This window comes from Notamacropus eugenii, chromosome 3 (assembly GCF_028372415.1).
Source record: "Notamacropus eugenii isolate mMacEug1 chromosome 3, mMacEug1.pri_v2, whole genome shotgun sequence".
Taxonomy (NCBI): Eukaryota; Metazoa; Chordata; class Mammalia; order Diprotodontia; family Macropodidae; genus Notamacropus; species Notamacropus eugenii.
This window is the reverse complement of record NC_092874.1, coordinates 67921666-67937489: the sequence shown is the minus strand read 5'-3', so window position 1 is coordinate 67937489 and position 15824 is coordinate 67921666. Positions and strand designations below refer to the sequence as shown.

General features: G+C 35.3%; 1 protein-coding gene across 1 annotated transcript in view; it reads left to right on the top strand.

The window, feature by feature from the left end:
* Positions 1-3563: 3563 nt before the first annotated feature.
* The window catches only part of LOC140532842 (phenolphthiocerol/phthiocerol polyketide synthase subunit C-like), a 29597-nt gene continuing 17336 nt past the window's right edge, over positions 3564-15824 (top strand). The window contains exons 1-3 of the mRNA XM_072651810.1: positions 3564-3724; positions 8976-9046; positions 12837-12990. Coding sequence (XP_072507911.1) covers positions 8989-9046; positions 12837-12990 — 212 coding nt within the window. The 5' untranslated portion in view covers positions 3564-3724; positions 8976-8988. The remainder of the gene's footprint in view (positions 3725-8975; positions 9047-12836; positions 12991-15824) is intronic.

The window sequence follows — 15824 nt, the reverse complement described above, 5'->3', positions numbered from 1 at the left end:
GATTAAAAATTGATTAGGAACTAATAATCTAACCCTAAAAATTGAATAGGTGAAAGAACAACAAATCACAGAAACAATCAATAATTTCATTAAAAAGAATGTCGAAAATGAGACAACATAGCAAAATTTGTGAGATGCAGTCAAAGCAGTGCTTAGGGGAAAATTTATATCTCTAAAAGCATACATTAATAAAAGACAGAAAGACTAGGTCAATGAATTGGACATGTAAATCTTTTTTTAAAAACTTAGAAAAAGAACAAATTTAAAACCCCTAATTAAACACCAAAATGGAAATCCTAAATCTCAAAGGAAAGATTAATAAATTGAAAGTGAGAAAACCATTAAACTAATAAATAAGACTAAGAGTGGTTTTATGGGAAGAAAAACCCAACAACAATACAATAGATAAACCACTGGTTACTTTGATTCAAAAAAATTAGTAGCATTAAAAATGAAAAGAGTGAATGTGCCACCAATGAAGATGAAATTAAAGCATTTACAATTTAAGTGAAATGGATGCATATTTATAAAAATACCAATTGCCCACATTAACAGAAAAGGAAATAGAATACTTAAATAACCTTAGTTTAGCAAAAGAAATTAAACAAGCTATAAATTAGCTGCTTAAGACAAAAAAAATCCCAAGGACCAAAAGGATTTACAAGTGAATTTTGCCAAACATTTAAGGAACAATTAATCTCAATACTAAATAAACTGTTTTTAAAAATAGGTGAAAAACAAGTCCTACCAAATTCTTTTTATGATGCAAATATAGTTTTGATTCCTAAATGAGGAAGAGCAAAACAGAAAAAGAAAACCATAAGTTAATTTCTCTAGTAAATATTGATAAAAAAAATTTTAAATAAAATGCTAACAAAAAGATTACAGTAATATATCACAAAGATCATACACTATGATCACGTGTGTGTGTGTGTGTTTGTGTGGGTGTGGGTGTGGGTGTGGGTGTGGGTGTGTGTGGGTGTGGGTGTTCATCCTTCGTAGCTGAAGAAGACCATGCCATCAGAGAAATGATGACATGACTTGCACTTGACTTTGTTTTGAGTGAGAGAGGGCTGTGCAGGTCACCAGCCTCACTTCTCCTCCAGAGTAATCTGAATTCAGTGACCAGATATTCATCAGGATGACTGGAGATGACCCAGGATGAGGCAATTAGGGTCAAGTGACTTGCCCAAGGTCACACAGCTAGTGAGTGTCAAGTGTCTGAGGTGAGATTGGAACTCAGGTCCTCCTGACTCCTGCACTGGTGCTCTATCCACTGCACCACCTAGCTGCCATGGCAGCTAGGAAAAATAATAAAATTTATTTGGCAGAACAGAAGATCAATATCAAGAGAATCAATTTAAAAATGTGAAGTAAAGAGGCTATTACAAAGCATTAATCACCAAAATAATCTGATCGTGGCTAAGAAAAAGAATAGTGGGTCAGGGGAATAGATTAGGTACACAGTAGCATATAACTATACTAGTCTAGCATTTAATAAATCCTAAGATTCCAGTTTTGGGGGTAAAAACTCATCATCTGACAAAAATTTGGGGGAAAACTATAAAGTATTTTTGGAAGAAACTAGGCACAGATCAACATCTCACATGGAATACCATTTTGACCAAGATCAAAATAGGTGTAGACACAAAATCATAATCAAATTAGGGGAGCATGGAAAAACTTTACCTTTCAGATCTATGGAAGAGGGAAAAAGACCTTATGACCAAAAATAAGATAGTGAGGAACGAAATCTTCTCTGGACAAGTTGCATGGCTGAAACTGTTGATCGGATATGCACAAGGTTAATCTAGTACTATGCTGATATTGATTTGGAGAAACCATAAATCCAACAACTTTTTAAATTATGGGAGCATTAACACATTGCCAATCAAGTAGCATTAAGGGTTGGTATATCAAAGTGAACATTACAATGTCATGGTAAAATGAAAGTAATAGTTAATAAAATGAGATGAGAACCAGGATATAAGGTCCCTGAACCATGGTTGGGAAATTATATATTGGCTGAGTATTTAGGGGCCTTTGACCTTCCCGGTTAATTCTGAAAAATCACATTTATAAAGTCCATTACAACATGCAGCACACCTTCCTCCATAGCAACTGTATATGGGAAACAAATCAACTATGAATATTACTGTTTTACTCGTGAGATTAAGGTTCAGAGTAGTTAAATGACTTCCAGCAATTGTTAGAGACAAGGTTTGAACACAGTCCTTCAAACTCCAAATCCAATGCGTTTTTTACTACACCATATTGCCTCTCCTCTCTCACTAGACAGCCTGGTGTAGATTGCTCACCAGCCCATGGAAGAGATGCATGAATTGTTAGGGATACTGGTAAGGGAAGTTTTAAAGGAAAATCTACCTCTTGGGGTCAATATGACTGCCCCTCCAATCTTGTAATGACTCCTTATCGTTAGTTCCAGGAATAAGAGTGGACAGTGACCTAGAAACTAACTATTCAATTATTATGAATATTTTTTTATGATTTCAGATTGAGTAATTAATGTCTTTGCTGGTCTTATGTCAAGATAATCTATACTACCATCTGTTGGGGCTTAGGTATCCAGTCTCTTCAAGGCAATTCGATACTGGGTTGTAGCAGTTAGAAAGCCTCCATATAGCAAGGAAAGCTACAGTTCTACAGCTCTGTATCACCACACGAAAGAAATTTAACAGAATCCAGTAGTATGCCATAGACTAAAATTTAGAGTGTTATTCTGACTATGTTTTTCCCAGTGTAAGCTCAAGGGTCTTGGGATTCAAAAATTTCTTTTAACTGCTGTTAAATTCCTGCTGGTGAATTTGCACCTCCAAAATCCAAATTGGGGACTCTGCCATCCAAAATTCCACAGGACCTTTATAGGGAGGGTTTGAGGTGATGCTACCCCCCTCACTTCCAAAATCATCTTAGATTAGCATGAGAATGAAGCTAATGGCCACAGCAAAAACTGGATGAAGAAGGCAGGGTGCACAATTTCACATACATACATACACACATGCACACACACACACACACACACACACATATACATTTTACCTAACACAAACCTTACTATTCTCACTACATAAACAAGAAGATATTGCACTAATTCAACAAGTGTTTCTCTGGTTGCTTTGCCATGTTTTTTATTAGAAGTTCCCAAAATGTATCTTTCCCAGAGACAGAAAGCCTTTCTCGGGTTCTTACTAGATACAGAGGAATTATGAATGGACAAAACATGCAAATAGATCCTACAGAATCAGGTTCCACCAGCAGGAGTTAAGGCTTGGAATCATTTTTCAGGGACAGAAAATGTTTAAAAAATGTGAGGTGTTCTCAAGATTCTCATACAATTGCTAAAAATGTGAGTGTTGGATAGTTGTTTGTTAAACAGGAGGAGCAATTGAATTCCTTCCATTTTCCATGTACTCCCTTCCAGCTAGTGCCAAGACCATTAAAATTACCCCATAGTTTTGATAAATAACAAGGGATCTCTTAGCAACCCTGAAGAATCGCGGGCATTACTGGAATGCAGGAAATACTGAGATTTCTTTTCTGAACTTTACTCAAGGTCCTTACAGTTAATTTGTCTCCCCTCTATAAAATGTTTAAAAAAGAAACCATGACACAATCATTTTAAATCCCATCAGCCTATATAAGGAGAATGTGAGACAGAGTCTAAAACTTTCATCTCTGATGAAGAGAGGAATAAATACTAAAGGTAAGAACCAACCATCTCTTTATAATTGACAAAAATCTGGACATAGAAGACTGATTGTAGCACTCTTTGTCCATAACATGGACAATGATACAAGATACAATTTCAGCATTCTTAGTGGCTAAGTCTCTTTGAATGGAATCCAAGCTGAGTCCTATTTAATGCCAAATTCAGTGCTACATGAAATTGTGTTATAGTAAGATTCCTATGTCCTTTCAATTCAATGAAATTCAACAAACATTATTAAACTTCTGTTAGCACTAAGCTAGGCATTGAGCATAGAAAGCAAAAGCAAAAAATAGAGTTCTTGCTCTCAAGGAGCTTATATTTATGAGTTTTTTAATTTTATTTTTATTTTTACATCTTTTTACATTTTTACATTTTTTAATTTTTACATATTTTTATTTATTTTTTACACTTCATTTTATTTTTTATTTTTACATATCATCATTCTATTTTTACATATTTTATTTTTACAAATCATTATTTAGAAGTCAAGTTTTTATTTTATTTCAAATTGTGATAAGCTCTAAGCTGTACCAAAAATCAGTATGTTTGTGTGTATGTATATATATACTTGCACATATTGATTTTATATATACAAAGATATGTAATATGTTAATAATTAAAATAATATAGTAATAATATATTAAATTATAAAAACATAATATGTCTATATGTAACATATAATCATGCAATAACATTGTTATAATGTTATAAAATATAATACACTATATTATGTCATAATATATTATACACATATAACATAGTATATATAATATGTTATACATATTCTAAACCTTTGAATAGTTAAAAAAATTTGCATACATGAGACTGTTTTTTAAACTGTATCTCTGATTTTATCACTGTGGGGAGCATTGTGGTAAGCACTGCAGATATAAAAAGAAGCAAATGATAGACTTTGTCGTTAAAAAGCTCAGCCTTTCTTAAAAAGATGACTGGGGGAAGAGGATTCTGGGAAGATGGTGGAGTTGTCCAGAAAATTCCAAGCTCTCTAGATTTCCCCCACAAACAAGATAAAATAACTCCTCAGGGTGAATGCACAGAGGTAAAAATAAACTAGAGTTAGAACAGAACCGTTGTCATACTGGGACAATTGGAAAAGATCCAAAGAAAAATCTTAGGAAGTTTGGTCCCTGTGAACAGTGAACACCTCCAGGCTAGTTCTGTTGAAACAGCAAGCAGCAAGTGCTAGGGCTAGCTGGGTTGGGAGGTAGCCTCAGTCCCAGTCACAGGAATTTTCACCTCCAGACAGTGTAAAATGTAAAATGTATGTCTAATTTTGTCATTAGTAATGGAGTAATTCATAAGGAAGATTGGGGTAGACCTGAGTATGATATGGCTTTAAAAAGCAAAACCATTTAGGAACAGCTAAAAAGAGTAATTATTTTATACAAATGAGGTGCAAGAGGAAAAATTGATACAGAGGATACATATGTATCTAGAAAAGTATAAAGGTCTTCTAACTTCAGAAGAAATAAAATGGTACGGAGAGAATGGGAGGGAGAAGAGGGATCTCTAGGGGGAGGGGGAGGGAATAGGTTATAGGGAGCTACAGAAGGGTGTTTAGATTTCTGGGAATGGGAAGACATGGGAGGGATTCTTGAAGGAGGGTAGGTTAAGTAAAAGAAGGGCAAGGTAGGAGGTAGAAGTAAAGTAGAGGAGTCAGAGGGATAGAAAACAAGAAATGTGGACAAAAATAAAAACAAAGATCAGGAGTAGACTTTATTAGGAAAAGTATATGTCTATATATGTATGTATATCTATCTACCTATATATAGAAACATCTGCACTTAATTATAACCTTTGGGGGGGGAAGAGCGAAAAAAGAACAAAGTAAAAAGTGCACAGCAGAGAACAAAAGAAAACTTACAAGGAAGCAAAGAAAAGATGCACAGCTCTCAACACAATGTGTAGTATTTATCATGCAGACTTTCTTGAAATGAAAATTTGTTGCTACATATTTTGAATCCTCTCTTATGTTCTGCTATTTACATAACATGCTTTTTTTTCCTTTCAAGTTCCAAAATTTAAGTTTATGATATTTTTTTTCCTTTCTCTCTTCGGCATTTGTGTTGTGGTGTTTGAGTCTAAAATAATTTTTTTAAATCCTAAAAAAGATTCAGAAGAAGTAAAATGGGAAGGGGATAGGGAAGAGAGAGTGGATAAGGGGAAGACGTCAAGAGAGGAGAGTGAGGGAATAGGTTAAAGGGAGGATACAGAAGGTTGTTTAGATTTATGGGCATGGGAGGATAAGAGAGGGATCTTTGGAGGGAGGCTAGGCTTAGTAATCGGAGGGCGAGTTAGTGGGTAGAAGTAGAGAAAAGGAGTCAGGAAGGATAGAAAATAAGAGATATGCACAGATATAAAATTAAAAAGATAAGGAATAGAATTTGTTAGGGAAAGTGTATGAGCATATATGCATTCATGTATGTGTGTATATGTATATGTGAATGTATATATCTATATATAAATATATCTGCACTCAGTTGTAACCTTGAAAGAACAAAGAAAAAAATGCACATCAGAGAGCAAAAATAAAACTTAAGAGGAAGCAATGAAGAGATGGAGAGCTCTCAACACAATGTGTAATACATGTTTTCTTGATATGGAAATTTATTGCTACATATTTTGAATACTCTCTTTTCTTTAGTGTGCACATGTCCTGCTTTTTTTCTTTTCTTTGAATTTGTTTCAATATTTAAGCTTATGTTTCTTTTTCATTTTTCTATTGTGTATTTGAATTTTGATGTTTGATTCCAAAATTTTTCAGAAAGACGAAAAAAAAAAGTTACCATGGGAATGGAAAAGACCAGGATCTATCATCAGAGGGGGTTACTGAAGCAAGAAAAAAAAAGAAAAAAAAAACCTCTCCTATCCCAAAGAGGAATATCAGATGGGTCATCTGCCCAAAAAGAATTCATAGAACTTAAATAAGACTTTAAGAATCAAATGAGAAAAATTAAGGAAAAAAATTTCAAAAATAAAAACAATTCAAGAAAAACAATTAGATTTTGAAAAGAAAGTCAAACAACTGAAAAAGGAGATCCAGAATCTTAAGGAAGAAAACAACTCCTTGAAAATCAGAATTAGGCAGGAGGCAGCCAGCAGTTATAAGAAACCAAGAAATAATAAAATAAAATATAAAGAGTGAAAAAATAGAAAAGAATGTGAGTTATATCATAAGGAAATCAAATGATTTGGAGAATAGATCAAGAAGAGAAAACATAGGAATAATTGAACTACCTGAAAACTACGATCAAAAAACGAATCTTGATAGAATAATACAAGAAATAATTAAAGCAAATTGTCCTGAAGCATTAGAGTAAGAGGGGAAATTAGAAAAAGAGAAAAATTCATTGATCACTACCTGAGGAAAAGCGACAAGACTATCCTAGTTAAATTCTGAAAGCTCTAGATCAATGAGAAAATATTACAAGCAACAAGAAAAAAAACAATTCGAATAAGGAGGAGACACAATTAGAATCACATAAGACCTACCATCTGTAACACTAAAAGACTACAGACTTGGAATACTATATATCAGAATTCAAAAGAACTGAGGTACCATCCAAAAGCATCATACCTAGCAAAGTTAAGCATAATCTTGAATGAAAAAGTAGACATTCAATGAATTACTTTCAGGATATTGTTGCAAAAAAACCTGACCTTAATAGAAAATTTGACATATAAAATCAAAGAGAAATATAAGGTACACAACGAAGACTAATTAATTACAAGGGACTCAATAAGAACAGACTGTTTACTTTTTATATGAAGAAATGTAAAACATATGTCTAAGATTGTTGTTAGTAATTGGTAATTCAAAACAAAGATTGCTTTAGACCTGAGTATGATGTGATTCTAAAAAGCAAAACCATTTAGGAAAAGGTAAAAAGAGTAATTATACAAATGAGGTGCAAGAGGAAGAACTGACACAGAGGAATTAGATGGGAAGGAGAGCTGGTAGTTCCAGAACCCTACTGTCATCAGGAGTTAGGTATACACACACGTATGTGTATACACACACACACACACACACACACAAATATGTGTGTGTATATATATATACATATACATATATAGGAAAGTATAAAAATCTTCTAAATTCAGAAAGAGATAAAAGTCTAAGGGGAGAGGGAAGGATATTTAGAGGGAACCCTACTCACATCAGATCTGGGTTAAAGAGAAAAACAATATATACATTTAGAAGGGAATAAAAGTCTCCTAAATTTATAATGAAATAAGAGTGTGAGGGAATAGGATGGAGGACTGTATATAATGGTGTCTAGATCAGTGAGAATGGGATAAAGAAGGAATAACATATATTTGGAAGTCTATAAAAGTCTTTTAAATTCAGATAGAAACAAGAGTAAGGAGAAAGCTGGGAGAGAATAAGGGAGATATCTTTGCAGGTTAAGTAACAGAAGGGCAAGGTAACAGGTAGAAGCAAAATAGAGGAGTCAGGAGGTATAGAAAATAAGAGATACATACAAACATAAAATAAAGATCAGAAGTAGAATTCATTACCAAAAAAAAAAGCAGGATCTCAGGCAAAGTTAAAGCAAAAATAGATTTAATCAAAAGAGAAAAATTGGGAAATTATACTATGTATCAGCCATATTAAGCAATATTGCTTTAGGCTATTTACAATAACTAGAAGGAATAGGGTTGGAATATTGCTGTGGTATAGGAAATGATAGTTGGTGGACTTAGAAAAATATGGAAAGACTTTGACTTATCAAGGAAGATGTTATCCACCTTCAGAAAAAGACAAAGTAGAGTATGGTCTTACATAAATGCATATGAATGTATATGCCTATATATGAGCATGACTATAGGTATCTATGTATGTGTTATGTAGGTGTATGTATCTATGTATATGTGTATTACCCAAATAACCATACAATTCCAATTCTACATCTTGGAGGCATTTAAGTCACTCAAAGCAATTCTGAAATAGAACATGCTAAGAGAATTGTAAAGAAAATAGTTCTAACAATTTCTCTTTTATCTGAGATGGATAATTTCCCCTTATTTATAGGAATACAGGAATTAGAACTTTAAAGGATCTTAGAGAGTATTTTCTCTAGATGTGATAAATAGTAAGGAACAAAGCCAGAACTGAAAACCACAGCTTCTGCCCCCAAGTCCAATGCTCAGTTATGCCACACTGTTTTCAAAATACAGCTTCTGGTGTACTATGTTGTCTGTTTGGTTTTGCGGTTATTAGGCAACTGTGAGGAATGATGGAGACGGATGACAGAATTGCAATTGTTGGAATTGGTTGCAACTTTCCAGGGGGTAAGTATGGTAATAATAATAACAAAAGCCAGCAATATTTCTAAATTAGCTCAAATTGTTCTCATTTAATGTCCAAATGTTCAGAATCTCATTTCTAATGAATGTAGAATATCACTGTATTTGAAGACTGTCCAACCAGTTATAGCAGCTAAGTCCATCTACTAAGTGGTAGAAGAGTGGTAATCAATGTCATGAGAGGGGGTATCCATAAGAATGAAATGATAGATCTTTGAAGCATGAAAGAGAAAAGGTCCAGGTTTCTTGAGCATCATGATACCTGTTTACCCATCTACTTTTCCATATGCCTAATTTCAGCACAGAAGTTAGAGATAAGGCTCACATATACCTGTGGCTAGCAGCCCCCTGAAGGACAGAGGGGCATGGGTTTGTAAATGTCTACAGACAACAGCAACAAAGTTGCTCCATGGTAACGGACCAAATCCCACTTTACCAGAGAGACTTAGTACCACATACCAGCTTGGGCTGTTTTCCTTATTTTGAGGGACCTTAGTTATATAACATTGACTAGGAATGCAGCTTTCCCTGGTCCTGAAGCTATACATTTAATAACAAATCACACTCCTTGGCTTGCTAGGTTGAGGCAGCTAGATGCTGCAGTTGATAGAGTGCTGGGTCTGGAGTCAGGAAAACCTGAGTTCAAATCTCACTTCAGATAATTACTAGCTGTTTGAATCTGGGCAAGTAATTTAACCTCTGTTTGCTTCAGTTTCCTCAAGTGTAAGACGGGTATAATAACAACACTTACTTTGCAGGGTGATGGAGATGATATAACATTTTGCCTGAAACAAGTAGGTGCTATATAGATGACTAGTATTTTCCCCTTCTTAAAGAAATTTAACAGAGTAGCTGCAGATTCATAGAATACTCTTAGAGGAACACACATAATACCAGGTCCCCAGAGTGACTCCTAGGAAATGACAGTTTGCCAACAGGCAACCCATCATCATCACTACATTTATAAAGAATTTTGAGGTTTGCAAAGACTTTTACATTAATTGTATCATTTGACATTAACCCAGAAAGGAGGGAAAATGCCTTGGAGACCCAAATCACCCAACCACGCTGTTTCATCACAATGAAAATCTTAATGGATTCCTCTCTTCCCTCCCCTTGTGCTTGATCAATTAGTAATTACTATATTATTGTTGATGACCACAACTCTACTATGATACTAACAGCTGTGAAGTAGACTTGTTTACTTATGTATGGAATATGATCTAGCATTCCATATTTAGAATTCCAAGAGGAAAAGTCAATAAACTCTACTTCATTTTCTACCTTTTGACTCAAGGAGCCCTCACTTCAAATGCTGTAATGGTGGTCCAACCAGTAGTGGGGGGTAACTATCCCTTTAGTATCTGAGTCCTGCAGTCAGAGACTGAGCAATCAGACAGGCATAGAGTTGCAAAAAATATCCATAAATCAAGATGAGTTGAAGGTAATAAATTCATTTATTGTGTTCAACTGACTGAAACTTCTTTCTAGTGCTTCTTTTCAATTCCTTGTTCTGATTAACAGACAAGAGATTGTTGAGAATTAAATAAACACTGTTTTCTCCTTTCACTATCACAAGGTGAAACTTCAGTGTTGGTCATTTGATTGACTTGGGTGAATGTTAAGGATGCCATAAGGGCAGACCTCTCTTCCCCACTTGACTCTTTTAGTTATAACACAGCACCAGGAGGCACTCTTAGTAACCAACAAGCATTCTGTGGTTTTTAGACTGTTGACTATCTTTACTTTCTAGACTTTAAATAAAGTTTTATTGTTTTGAAAAATGAAAACACATTCTTAGTTTTAGCCTTCAGGCTTGGAGTTTGCTAACCCCTCTTTGGAGGATAGCAGTGTTTATCTCCTCAGTCTAGAGGGATTCAAGATTTTAACAAATAAGATTTTTCCAATTCTTGCCCCTCTGCACGGGTAAGAAAAATCTACACCTTTTCCCTTTTGAGGTAGTTTCAATGGAATTCAGTCAAGTGAGCATACCATAATACATTCATATTATATAGGTCTCTAGATGGTGCAGTGCCTAGAGCCCTGGGCCTCTAAAGTCAGGAAAAACAAAGTTCAAATCAAGCCTCAGCCATTATGAACTATATGTGACCCTGGGCAAACCACACCCCCTCTATCTGTCTCAGTGTTCTGAATTGCAAAATGGGGTAATCCCCATTGCAAACTGTAACTTCCTCAAATGAGTTCATATTTATCAAGAACTTTGCAAACCTTCAAGCACTATAGAAATGCTATTATTATTCCATCAGTCAAACACGGTTTAGTTGTATAATGTTTTCTCTCAAGATGACAGAAGCAACAAGGATGAAACCCAACATGCTAAAACAACCCTCTTAGGACATAGATGCCCACCGTGCCTACCAGACCCAGGCAGCCCAAACCAGTCTTTCCCTACAAAATAGGAATAGTTTGAGTATTTAGAGTCATATCCCCCTATCTGGTGTTCCACCAGGAACTAACAAGCACCCCAGGGGCAGCTAGGTGGTGCAGTGTATAGAGCACCAGTGCAGAAGTCAGGAGGACCTGAGTTCAAATCTCACCTCAGATGCAAATCCCCATTACAATCCCCAAGATTGTTGTTAGTAATTGGTAATTCAAAAGAAAGATTGCTTTAGACCTGAGTATGATGTGATTCTAAAAAGCAAAACCATTTAGGAAATGGTAAAAAAAATAATTATACAAATAAGGTGCAAGAGGAAGAACTGACACAGAGGAATTAGATGGGGAGGAAAGCTGGTAGTTCTATAACCCTACTGTCATCAGGAGTTAGCTATACACATGCACATATGCGTACAAACGCACATACACACAAATATACACACACATATATTTTATATATATATATATATATATAGAGAGAGAGAGAGAGAGAGAGAGAGAGAGAGAGAGAGAGAGGAAGGTATAAAAATCTTCTTAAATTCAGAAAGAAATAAAACAGACACTTGACACTCACTAGCTGTGTGACCTTGGGCAAGTCACTTAACCCCAATTGCCTCATCCTGGGTCATCTCCAGTCATCCTGATGAATATCTGGTCACTGGATTCAGATTTCTCTGGAGGAGAAGTGAGGCTGGTGACCTGCACAGCCCTCCCTCACTCAAAACAAAGTCAAGTGCAAGTCATGTCATTATTTCTGATAGCATGGTCTTCTTTGGCAAACAAGGACAAACACACACAACAAGCATCCCTCAAGGTTGTTCCATTCATCACTTCTTTGTTGGTCAATGCACAGTCAGTTGGGAAATTCAAATTAGGAAATTAAATTATTTTTTCCCGATTCACATCTCTATCACAGGAGGAACCTCTGAGACTGCTTCTTGGAGTTCATCACGTAGGTTATATAAGACTTCAATTACTTCTTGTTGCTGCATTATCATAAGTTGCATAGTAGAGTCAAACCCAAGAGCATGTCCAGGCTGAGAGAGACGCTTCTTGTACCACCATTCATCCTTCTTGTCCTTCACTCCCCAAATCTACATCACTTCCTACATCATTAAAACATGGGTTAATTCTGACTCTATTTTTGTGTATTCCCTTCCTATCTGAGTAAGATCAATCAGGATCCAAATTAAACAGGAAAAGAACTTTTCATCTTCCTTTTCCAAACCCACCATCAAGCATTTACAAACAAAAGCCTTAAGTGTTAGCTTGTTTCTTTATTGCTTAGAAAGAGGGAAAAACTTGGTTGACTTGGTGCCAGTAGTATCTCATCTAGCAATCTATTCATTAACTTTGAAACATTATATTCTTATAACAGGTGAAGGGACTGACAACTTCTGGCAGGTGCTTGTGAAAGGCCAAAACTGTACAACAGAGATACCATCTGAAAGGTTTAACACGGAACAGTGGTATGATGCAAATGATAACACACCTGGTAAAAGTCGGACAAAAGCAGCAGCTCTTACTGAAGGGTAAGGTCACTGCTGGAACTTCAAAATACCAATTTTTCTATTTGAACCGAGCACTTCATTCTTGGAACCAGTCTAGTGATAATTTGTTGCCAGACCTGACTCGTTTCTTTTTCAATCTCTTCCAGCTCTCTCTTGGTCATCAACTCAAACTAGTTCCCCAAGCAGAAAAATCAGAGAATCTCAGAATTAGAAGAAACCTGAAAAGTCACATAGTCTGAGTCATATCTGGGCAAGAATCCCCACTATAACATACTCACCTGCTAATGATCCTGCCTTTGCTTGAAGACGTCTAGTAAGAAGGAACCCATCACTTCCCAAGATAGCCCATTACACTTTTGAATAGCTTGAAATGTGGGGAAACTTTTCCTTAGATCAAACTTAAAGCTGTCTCTCTGCAGATTTTACTGGCTCATCCCACTTCTGCCATCTGGTACCCAGCAGTAGAGGTCAAATCCCTATGCACAAGACACACCTTACCATTTATAGATAGCCATCATGCCCTCTGTCCCAAGTCTTTTTTCTCATGATTCACCATGATTTTTGAGTCTCTTCAGCATCCTGGAAGTCTTCCTCTGGAGGCTCTCCAGTTCATCCGTGTCCCTCCTAAAATATGGAATCCAGAACAGAATATGATATTCCAGAATTGGTCTGATGGGGCAGACAATAAGGAGCTCATCACTTCCCTAGTTCTATACGTATCTCTTTAAGATTCCATTCAGTGGTTTTTAATTTTTTTGTACTGCTATATCACACTTTGAACTCATATTGAGTTTGCTGCTCACTAACACCCTAAGATCTTCTCAGATGAACCACTATATAGTTAGTTGAGGCAGAAGGGTGGTACAGCACATAGACTGCTAGACATGGAGTCAAGAAGACATGATGTCATGTCCTGCTTTAGACACTTATCAACTGTGTGATCCTAGGCAAGTCATTTCACCTGTGTCTGTCAGTTTCCTCATCTGTAAGATGGGACTAATAATTGCAACTACTTCAAATGAAATAATATTTCCCAAGTGCTTTATAAACCTTCAAGCACTACAGAAATGCTAGCTTTCATTAGTAATAATAGTAGACTGCCACCAACTTACACCTGTGAAGTTCATATTTTAAACTTAAACGTAAAATTTGGTTTTTGTCCCTAATAAATTTCACCTTATTATATTCAGCCCAACCTGCTTTCCTGTCAAGATCTACACTATCTAGCCACCTCCTCTCCACTTTTATTTTGGTGAGACAATCGGGCTTGAGTGACTTGCCCAGAGTCACACACTGAATATCCTGATTTTTAAAAAGGAAACGATGCTAGTGTAACTTGAATTATTGTTAAGCTAAACTATTGTTAGTTAGAACTATGCTGGCTTCTGGTAATTGTCACTTGTTTTCTGTGTTCACACTCCATACATTTAATGATAAGATCTAAATTTTTTTGTTGATCCACTCATTCTTTAGGACTTGATTACTTAGTTTCCAACTAATTTTTAATCTTTCTAGAGCTATTTGTTAAACAAAATTGTCATTGCCTCATGATCTGAAAAGGATGCATTTAATAATTTTACCTTTCTGCATTTGACTTTGAGGTTTTAATGCTCTAATACATGATCAATTTTGGGGTGACATGCTACTGAGAAAAAGGTATATTCCTTTCTCTCCCCATTCAGTTTTCTCCAGAGGCCTATCATATCTGCCTTTCCTAAAATTCTATTCACCTCCTTAACTTCTTTCTTGTTTACTTTGTGATTAGATTTGTCTAGTTCTGAGAGAGGAAGGCTGAGGTGCCTCCATAGTATAATTTTACTATTTCTTCCTGTAACTCTTTTAACTTCTTTAGAAATTTAGATGCTACACTAGGATCTAATTTTTTTTACTTCAAATTGGCATTAAACATGTCAGTAACTTCCAGTGGAAAAGAAGTAAGAAAAAGTATCTGTCAGTCATAACTTTAGTAATTATAGCTTTATAGACTCCTTAAAACTGATGTTCTAAAATTCATTTCCTAAGGAAAGTATCAAAATGTTCAACTGTTGAAATGTTCTACTCGCTGACATTTTCATTTACATTTTCTTTTTTCTTTTTAAATTTTTTTCTTTATTTAGTATTTTATTTTTCTTCAGTTACATGTAAAAATATATATGTTTTATTGATATATGCATCTATGTAAGACCATACTATACTTACTTATCCTGTTTTTTTCAAGGCTGAATAATTTCTTCCTTCATTAGTCTGAATCTTTCCATGTTTTTCCAAGTCCACAAACTGATCATTTGCTACTCCACAGCAATATTCCCAGCTTATACTATCTAGTTGTTTTAAATAATCCAAAACAACTGACACATAGCATAGTTTTCCTGTTTTTCTCTTTTGATTAAATCTATTTTAGCCTTAACTTTGTCTGAGATCATGGTTACTACCCTTTCTCCTTTTAACCCTAACAAATTCTTCTGATCTTTATTTTATATTTCTGTGTATCTCTCATTTCCTATCCCTCCTGACTCCTCTATTTTACTTCTACCCACTACCTTGTCCTCCTACTATTTAACCTACCCCCTCCAGGATCCCTGCCTTATCCTCCCATTCCCATTAATCTAAACACCTTTCTATAACCCCTTTTAACTTATTTATACTATTTTATATGTATATATGTATGTATGTATGTATGTATGTATGTATGTATGTATGTATGTATGTATTGCACCTCTTGAACCCAAGTAGGTTTCTGGGATTACCAGCCCCATTCCCCATCCAGTTCCTCTGTGTTGGTTCCCTTTTGCACCTCATTTGTATGAGACAATTACTCTTTTTAGTTGTTCCTACAGGTTTTTAAAACCATGTCA